The 9,086-nt window shown below is 63.4% G+C and overlaps 1 protein-coding gene across 1 annotated transcript; it reads right to left on the reverse strand.

Annotated features, from left to right (window-relative positions):
* Positions 1-448: 448 nt before the first annotated feature.
* LHX5 (LIM homeobox 5) lies at positions 449-8,861 on the reverse strand. Its single transcript, XM_045886447.1, has 5 exons — positions 8,689-8,861; positions 6,433-6,656; positions 5,438-5,715; positions 4,579-4,744; positions 449-816 (listed from the first exon to the last, which is right to left on the reverse strand). Exons 1-5 carry the CDS (start codon positions 8,859-8,861, stop codon positions 449-451), a joined length of 1,209 nt encoding a protein of 402 aa, XP_045742403.1.
* Between the last annotated feature and the right edge of the window lie 225 nt (positions 8,862-9,086).

Below are 9,086 nucleotides of genomic sequence, written 5' to 3' on the forward strand. Positions count from 1 at the left end.
CATCTTCTCTCTTCCTCATTCTGCTCCCTTCCCTCGCTCTCCCTTCACTCTCTCTCTTTTTCTTATCATCTCGTTTTAAAGACGGGGAAAGCAGAGTGAGAAATAAGGTTACCCAAATGCCACTCGGATTGCAGAGAGGGGGAAAGTCAGCTCCGCCCCTTGGCCTCAACCCTCTGTTGGTCCGAAGAGGCGGTGGTAGGGGTCGGGGGAAGTCTAGAGCGTGCTTGAAATCTCTCGGCCCTCCGCGGTATCGACTTTGGTCCCAAGCACCGCCTGCGCCGCCGGGGGACTGCTGGCAAGCGGGCCGGGGGAGGGGGGTGGACCCGGGGGCGCCCCCCGCGCGCCCCGCCGAGGAGCCGCGGCCGCTGCGTGCGGACCCGGGAGGGAAGCCCTGAGGGCGGCGTGTCGGTTCGGGCGGCTGCGTCCGGGGCGGCCCGGCCCGGCGGCCTTACCACACGGCGGCCTCGTTGAGCTCGGGGTTGGGGTGCGACAGGGGTCCGCTGTAGCCGCTGGCGCCGCTCATGGGGAAGGGCGGGCTGGGCCCGCCGCTGAACACCTCGCCGGGCAGGGGGTGCAGCGCGCCCGGCAGGCCCGGCTCGGGGCTCGGCGTGTCCGGGTGCGAGATCATGTCGGTGAACCTGGGGTTGTCGGCGGCGTGCGGGCCGGCCAGCGGCGGCTCCAGCGCGCCCAGCGGCGTCGAGCCGGGCCCCGACGCGGCCAGGAAGCTCGAGTCGGCCGGGGACTGCGCCTGCGACGGCGGGCCGTGCGCGAAGAAGTCGTAGTTGCCTCCGGGCGCGTAGTAGTCGCCTTGGTAGTCTGCGGGAGGGGACCAGGAGGACACGGGGAGAGGTCAGAGGCGGCCCGGCCGGGAGGGACGCGGGAACGCGGGAGGGGACCCGGGCGGACCCAGCGGGGGTCGCGCGACACTGACTCCGGCTGGCGAGCCCCGCGGAGACCAAGGGACAGGGCGGCTGGCGGAGGCGGCGGAGGGCGCAGACCCAGAGCCAGTGTCAGGGAGGGAGACCATGAGAGGTGCTCAGAGGCCCAGACACCTACCCGGAGAGATGGCCGGACCAGACGGAGGGACTCAGAGACAGAAACACAGACAGAAAGATGCTGTGACTCCAAAGTCAGAGGTTCCCCGACAGACAGAGATGGAGAGAGACAGTGGCAGCGGACACGCAGACAGTGAAGCATCCTAGACTGTGTCTTAGAATTGGGGCGAGATCCACAGAGAGCCAGAGACATGGAAACAGGCAGAGACAGGGTCAGGGAGAGATCGGCAGAGAACAGAGTGACAGGGGAGTTAAGAGGGGACTCAGCAGGGAGCCCCCGGACTCAGGTCAGAAGAGAGACCCAGATGTGCCAAGCCCAAAGCAGAGAGAGACCAGGGCGATGGTCTAGGACAAGCACAGAGAAAGAGATGAGACCAGCCGTGTGGTTAGAGACACACCGGTAAAAACCGGCGAGAGACCTGGGGCGAGATGAAAGGTCAGGAGAGACAGAGGGGCCCACAGACCCGCCAGATGAGTCAGAGATGCCAGAGATGCCTGGAGTAGAGCTGGGCAGCGATGTTGGGGTGGATAGAGACCAGAGTACCAAATGGTGGGGGGGGGGGCGGCCAACTGGCGGGGAAGAAGCCAGACCTGGACCCCACACCCAAGTAGCAGAGAGGGGCTGGCGAGTTGGGCCGGGGACGTGGCTACAGCACTGGAGCTCGAAAGGGGGATGAGTGCCCTCTCTTTCCCCCGCAGGCACCCCGCGGACCTGGCCGGCCCTTCACCCCCTCAAGTACAGCCCTGCGACCTTCTGGGTGAATGTGGGGGCCCGACCATTTGCACCGGCCTCCCTAGACCTGACTTGAGGGAGGGAGGGCATCTGCCTGATCACGCACATCCAACGTTTCAGGGGCACTTCAGCATGCGTTTGCCAGGACACCCAGGTTCTGAAACATTTGGGGACACTGAGTCCTTTTGAGAATCCGGTAATAGCTATGGGCTCTCTCCAGAAAAATGCACAAATCACATTTTTGCCCGCAAAATCAGGGGGCGCAGGGACTTCAGGTTACAAGCCCACCCATTCTCAATAAACTGTTTCTGCATCAACTCGCTGACCTCCTCCCAGAGTCCCCTCCCCGGGGACCTCTTCCAGGTCGGCCTCGTGAAAGTTTGGGGTGTGGGACCCCAGGAAAGGAGTACCTTGTCGCCGGCACCAGTGACAATAACCCGCTTTGTGCGGCGGGAAAACCAGCGCACCCCCAAGCCGGGTTTCCTCTGCAATACCCCCCACCCCACACTGGGTCTTCGGGTCTCAGTCACTAGGGCGAATTCTGGACGTCCCCTGCCGCCTGCCCCCCTTCTTTCTCCAAACCCTGAAATCATTCCAAATGGGGGTGCCCAGAGGCGCGGCTTGTAAACGGTTTAAGCAACAGCTAAAACGGTCGCCCATTACTTTTTAAAAACCACTCATTCCATTCTCCCCGAAAGTGAAGGGAAAGGTTGGAAGCGGCGAATTTGGGGCCCCTAAGGGACGGGGATGGGGGACGGCCGCGGCCCGCAGCGAGCCGGCAAGCCAGCAAGGGCCGCGGCCCCCGCGCGGATCGCGCCGCCTCCGCCCATATGGCGGCCGGGCCGGAGGTAATTGGAACAAACGCCGTCTGAAAAGGGCACAAAAGCCGCAGCTGGGGCTTTGTCCGCGCTCCCACGGGGAGCCGCCGGCCCCGCCGCCCAGCCCCTTTCTCGCCCGCTGCCGGCCGCCGCCGCCCGGATCTCCCAGCGCGGACTAGGCGGGGCTGCCTCCCTGGGGCTGGGGGGTCCTGCCCCCCCATTCCGGAGAAAGAGGGGCCCGCGTGTCCAGGCCGCCACCCCATCCAGCAGACGCGCGGGTGGAGGAGGCGGCGGGATTGGTGGGGGCACACCAGTCCTCGGGGAAACCTCGCTTAATTACCCAGGCGGGGAGAAATTCCGGAATGCACCGCCCCACCACCTCCCCGCGTCGGGCGGAGATGGTGTGCGGACCGAGGCAAAGATAGGTAGGGAGAGTTCGTGGCTGAAGACCGCCCGACCCGTCCACCATCCGAGCTGCCCTCAGCGTCCGTAGCCCCCAACCTGGGCCATGCCATCGCAGAGTCTCTCCCCCAGAAGCACAGCTGCGCGATTTGCCCACAGTTTCGGGGCCGGGGGGTGGGGGGGGCTGGCCGGACCTGAAGTTCTAACCTCCTAGGTCGACCATGTACTGAATGAAGCCTTCCTTCCTGGGTCTGCTTGGGTGCCGCGCGGCGCCTACCCTACCCGTCGCTGGCCGGCATTGCCTCCAAATGCATGTTTCTAAGAAAAGTCACCTCTCCCCAAACTGGGCCACTAGCCGCCCCCCCCCCCCCCACCGCCCAGGCCTGTGGCACTGAACAACTCAGCAGAGATCAGTCTCAGGCACAGGCACTCCACGGGCTCTCCAAATTCCGAGGCTCAGAAACACAAGGGGGAGGTGTTTTCCTTGAGCCCAAAGGTTGGGGAAGTGCAGGACAGTGAGTGGATTCCCTAGAGCACCTGGGGTCTCAAAAAGCCAGCGTGAGGGAGGTGGGATGGTCGTGGGGGGTTGGAATGGGTCGCCAAGCAAGTACGAGGGAAATGGAAGGGTGAGGGGACAAGGGAGGAAGGAAAAGAGGAGGGAAGGAAGAAAAGGAGTGACAGCGAGGAGAGTTCCCCCAGGCTTGCGCCTGGGAACACCAACAGCAGAATGCCTCTCTGCAAACTCCAGCTCCTTGCCCCTGCAGCCCTAAAGACAGAGAGTGGGTGACTGGGTGGGCCCAACTCTTGCGCCTCCAACCCAATGAACACTGGTGGGCTTGGGGCTGGAGAATGGGCGAGAGTCCTGTCCAGAGCACCTGCCCGCATCCTGGCTCACAGTGCCAGACGCTGAGCGCATAGTCCCCGCGGCGGAACAGGGGGTGCCGACTAGCTAGCAGGTGGCCCGGGATGGATTCTGACCCCTCCACCCCTACTGCCCATGCTGCCCTCCAGTGCCTGTGTTCCTGCTGGTGCCAAGTGTGCCACGCCGCCAAGGGCAAGGGCAGCAAGAAGACTGGGTGTCCGGCTGGGGCAGGATGCATGTGGATTTGCGGTGCTCGCCTTGGTATGATGCTTGGGAGTGTGTGAGCCTGTGAATCTCTTTGGGTATGTTTGTCAGTGAGTGAATCTGGGGAGTGGCATACACCTGTGTGTGTTGTGTGTGATCACGTGCCTAGATGTGTATCCCTGAGGTCTCTGAACTCCAGTATGTGCCAAGGGAGTGGCACCCGTGTGTCCTGCGTGGGTGCGTGTGTTTATCTGTGTGTACCACTGTATGTGTGAATGAACCCATGTGTCTGATTTTGTGTCTGGGAGGTATCTATGGATGAGCATGCGCCCGTCTGTTTTTGTGTGTCGTGTTCATGATTGTGTCTGTTCCGCGTGCGTAAAAGGGAGGGAGGGATCCCTGGCGGCCAACAGTGCCGGCGTCCGGCCCTGCGTCCTCAGTGCCCAGAACCGAACGGGCCCGGGTGTAGGGCAGAGCGTTCCGGGGTGGGGGGTGGGCCCTTACCTCCGTAGTAGGTGTACGGAGTGGACCCCAACATCTCAGACTCGTCCAAGCGGCCGCCCAGCGGACGCATGCGCCGCGGACTCCGGAAGAAGGCGTGTCTCCGGGCGCCCAGTGCGCTCAGCTGTTTCATCCTGCGTTCTTTGGACCTCCGGTTCTGGAACCACACCTGGGACAGGGCGGGAATTGTGAGCTCAGGTCCGGGGTGCCTTCCCCTCCCTGCCCAGGCCGCCCCTTCTGGGTCCTATCGCCTCCTGCGCACCAAGACTGCCCAGAGGCGGGGGCCGGGCGGATTAGGCCGGGAGAGGTGGAGAGGGGCTTCGGAGAACCAGCCAAGGGTGAAGGATTTCGCGGACCCGTGGGGCGACTCATAAAGACTTGGGCTTCCTGGTCCTCGGCCCGCCCTCGGCCTGACGGCTTTATAAAGGCCTCCCGCCCGGCACGGCTCTAGTCCCGGCCCCTCGGCTCCCCAGCCGGGTTCTGGCGGTTTGTCTGTCTGCCGCTGCACCGGCGCAGGGAGGGGGGCGCGGAAAGAACCTTGCCCCTTTCTCTGCTCCGACAAATGGGAGGAAAGGAGGGGTACCCCGGCGAGGCTTAAAACTCTCTTTGAACGGGGAGGGGGCGGGATTCCGAGGGATGAGTGACCCGCCCAAGATCGCACCGTCAGGAGGACCGCAGGGCTATGCGGAATCTTTTGGTTAGAAGTCTGACCGGCGGGCCCTGACGTCGGGCACAGTCTGCCCTTCGGCCGACCCGAACTCGGCGCGCTCTTAGCCAAGGAGGCTGGGTGGGAGGCTCCTCTGAGCTCCCCGGCTGCCGGGCTCAGCCGGCCTGCGGAAGGGTGACCCGGGCCCGGCCGCACCTGGATGACGCGCATGTTGAGGCCGGTCTCCTGTGCCAGCTGTTCGCGGATGTGGCGCGTGGGCTTGGGCGTGGCGGCAAAGGCGGCCTTGAGCGTCTCCAGCTGCTTGGCTTTGATGGTGGTGCGCGGGCCGCGCCGCTTCGTGCCCGAGTTCTGCTCCTCATTCTCGTTGTTGGCTGTCTCCTTGTCCGACGACGTCGAGTTGTCCGTCTCCTTGGGATCGTCCTGGAGCGGGTCCTGGAGGTCCGGGGACAAACTGCGGTCCGTACAGGATGACACTGCGGGCGGACGGGACGGGAAGAGGACAGCGGCGTCGGCGGCGGCCCAAGGTCTCTCCAGTCGGGTAGCCGGTTCCCGCCGACCCAGGCCCCCGCCATCCGCGCCCGGTTCCCTTCCGAGTCTCGCGACAGCCCCTCCCCCAGGGGCCCGGCGCCCGCCCACTCCCTCCAGGCGGGGCCGGGCCTACGGAGGGACCCTTCTCCAGCCCTCGCGGCTCTTTTCGGCTACTGCTTGGGTAAGGGGGAGGCACGCCCTCGGGGGGAGCCAGGCCTCCGTGGAGAGGGGACGTGAGGAGGCCACAGATGCCCTCTGGGCCTCAGATCTTCCTCCCCCATCTCTCCTTCCTCCAAACTCCAATTACCGTCCTCCCAGTGCCGCCTGAAATTACCAGGAGCTGAAAAGACTCAGAAGGGGCGGGAATTGTGTGACTCCAAACTGGGGGAGGAGGGCAACTTGGAAAAGGCCCTTCAATAGAAGGGGGGGGGGGGGAGAGCTGGTAGTCGTATCCTGTAGGACAGACTCCAAATGCTACCCCCTTTCCCCAGCCCCCCGCCCCCGCCCTTCCATTTGCCCTAGAAATGCCCGATGGGAGTGGAGAGCTCTGAGCCAGGCACAGAATGCACACAAGCGTCCAAGTGGAGAGTGCCAGGCTGGCTGCGGCGGGAGGGTCTTAGGGCCCGAGGCTGGGGGGGGGGGGGGGGGAGGAGGCCGCCTACCTGAGTTGAGGCTGCCCTCCTTGAGGCTGGAGGAGCTCAGGTAGTCGTCCTTGCACACGAACTTGTTCTCGTCGATGACGTAGAGCTCCTCGCCTGTGGACAGCTGCTTGTTGCACACCATGCAGGTGAAGCAGTTGAGGTGGAAGACTTTACTGCGGGCCTTGCGCACCAGGTCGCTGGGCGAGATGCCTTGCGCACAGCCCGCACACTTCGTGCCGAAGCGCCTGCACACAGAACATGTCCTGTCACCTTGGAGCAGCGCGGGTCCCGTCCTCTTGAGCCCCTGACCTCTTCCCACCCACCCTGGCCTCTGAGAGGTCCCCATTTCCACATCTGTCAAAGGAGACCCCAATTCTGTACTCTCTGGCTAGTGCGAGAGAGGTGAGACAAATGTCCTGGGCTGTTCTTGGGGCTGGGACGGTCACGCCCTGTTCGGGTTTATTCACCCTCCACAAGGTTTAGAGCAATGGGTGCAGCCTTCAGCCAAGCACAGACCCAGAGCACCCCAAGTTGCTCCCTGCATCCCTGCCAGATCTGCCTGGGCTTCTTGAGGCAAACTTGGCTGTCTGAGTTCTTTAACGTTTTAAGCCAGGCCAGCCAGGTTTGGGCCACTCCTTGGCTTTGCCTCCTGGATCCTGTCCAGTCTGCTGGGGCCCAGGTAAGGCCACTTGGCCTGGCTGGCAGATCCTAGCAATGGAGTGGGGAGCTCCTCTCCTGAGCTGGACCTGAGCAGGCGGGAAGGAACCTTTTGCTGATTCCCAGTGCCACCAGCACCAGAGGCCTTCCAGTCCCCACTTTGGGACCCGCGGGAGCTAGTTGGCCCTGTGGACAGCAGGGCTTTGGAACGGTGGACTCCAGAGCAGGGATTGAGTCTCCAACCCCCCAAAATGTCCGGCCCTGGCAGGCGCCGGGAGAATGTGACCAGCAGGCAATCCTAAACCTGCAAGGCCGGTACACGGGATCTCTCAAATTCCCCCTTTCCCGAGTTCTTGATCTAAATCCCTTTCTTTCTTCCTTGAGCGCTTGGAGAAGGCCAGCCTCCCCCCAGATGGGTGTGCAGGCCAGCACTGGGAGGGGTGAGGTGCAGGTTGAGGGGGAGAGCGAGGGCCCAGCACCTTGGGGCCCCACACCTACTCATACCCATGTCTCTAAACAAGGCGAATTTGGGTGACGTTGATGTAGTGAGGGCATTAGAAGCCATAAGTCACTTTTGGCCTTATCCGGCAGCGTAATTGGCCATATGCACCTTATCAAAAATCATTAGGCACTTTGCAAGCATCGCCACATTAGGGGCCTCAGGCCTCTGGAGCCAGGGAGTTTACACGTGTAAAGCCGTGGCTGACATTTTCTCCTATTCAAATTACCTAGTGCCCAGCCTTTCGGGCCGGTGAGCAGCCTTTCTCCACGGTGTTAATCACGCCCCGCTTCCCTCGGTGCCCGGAATTCACAGGCACAAAGCCGGCTCCGGGCGCCTGGCGGAAGCAGGCAGGGCTGAACTGCCAGAAAACCCACAGCCTTCCAGGCTATCCCTTGGTGTTTCCCAGGTGGGGAAACTGAGGCCCAGAAAAGTGCTCTGCCCTGGCTCACCTGAGGGCCCCTATGGGCAGCAAGGGAAGGTGACACATCGCAGACTGGACCCTGGAGGTCCTGATTCTCAGCTTCGATTTCGTTTGTACATTTCAAGACAGGAGAAAATGTGTAAGGAGTTGGGGGGGGGGGCAAGGAGGAGAAGGTTCCCTCCCCCCCTCATCAGAAGAGATCTTCCTGGCTGAGCCCCCTCGGAGTTGGGGAAGTTTCTGTTTGTCCAGGAGGGCTCTGGGGCCCTGGCCTGCCGGGAGGTCAGCCCCCTGGGATCCCAAACTCTGCCCGGTGGGAGAAGCCTCCAGCAGCCCCTAACTTAGGCAAAAATTCTTCCTCTCTCAGAACCGGGCTTGAACTTCCCCCCTGGGGTCGCAGCTGCGGGGAAGGGGCAGAGACGCGTGGGGAGCAAGTTTGTTAGGGCTTCTCCGCCCTGCCCCACCGCGGTTCCAAGCCGGCCTGGAGGAGCGAACTAGAGCCAGCAAAGCAGCGTTCTTCTTACTCCGCCCGGGCTCGGGCGCTTTCCCGGACCAAGGACAGGACGAGAGCAGCGGGCTGCCCCGCTTCCCATTTAAGCTTGTGAGCCCAGGAGGTTGGTTTCGCGGTCTCCCCTTCCCGGGCGCCCCAACGGAGCGCGCAGGGCGGGCGCGCAGGCGGCAGGGCGGCGCGGCCTCTTACCTGAAGAAGTCATTTTTGCAGTAGAGCTTGCCGTCGCGCGAGAAGCACTTCTCCGAGAGGTTGGTCTTACACTCGCAGCACTGAACGCATTTGATGTGCCACGCGCGGTCCAGCACGTTCAGCAGAAAGCGGTCGAGGATGGGCCGCTCGCAGCCGGCACAGTGCACCATCATAGCGCCCTGGCGGCTCGGGCCGCCCTGCCCTCCCTTTGGGCCCCCGGCCCTCGGGCCCCCGGGCCCCGCTGCTGCGCTCCGCCTCTTATCTCGGCCGCCGCCGGGCGAGTCCGGTCCGGACCAAGACTCAGCCGGTCAAGTCCTTGGGTGATCGCTGTCCTGGCGCTGGGCTGCCCGGGGTGGGGTGGGGAAGGGTGGCTTTCACAGCCTCATGCCCCGGGCCGC

Source organism: Mirounga angustirostris, unplaced genomic scaffold (genome assembly GCF_029215605.1).
Source record: "Mirounga angustirostris isolate CCGP_5_RB_7025 unplaced genomic scaffold, mMirAng1.0.hap1 SCAF_14, whole genome shotgun sequence".
In the NCBI taxonomy this organism is placed as follows: domain Eukaryota; kingdom Metazoa; phylum Chordata; class Mammalia; order Carnivora; family Phocidae; genus Mirounga; species Mirounga angustirostris.

Excerpts from the sequence above, each read along its gene's own strand:
- LHX5 (XM_045886447.1), bottom strand. The coding sequence starts at position 8,861 with ATGATGGTGCACTGTGCCGGCTGCGAGCGGCCCATCCTCGACCGCTTT. Across the intron at positions 6,657-8,688 it reads TGCAAAAATGACTTCTTCAG|GCGCTTCGGCACGAAGTGTG; the intron begins GTAAGAGGCCGC and ends TTCTGTGTGCAG. Across the intron at positions 4,745-5,437 it reads TCAACATGCGCGTCATCCAG|GTGTGGTTCCAGAACCGGAG; the intron begins GTGCGGCCGGGC and ends GCCCTGTCCCAG.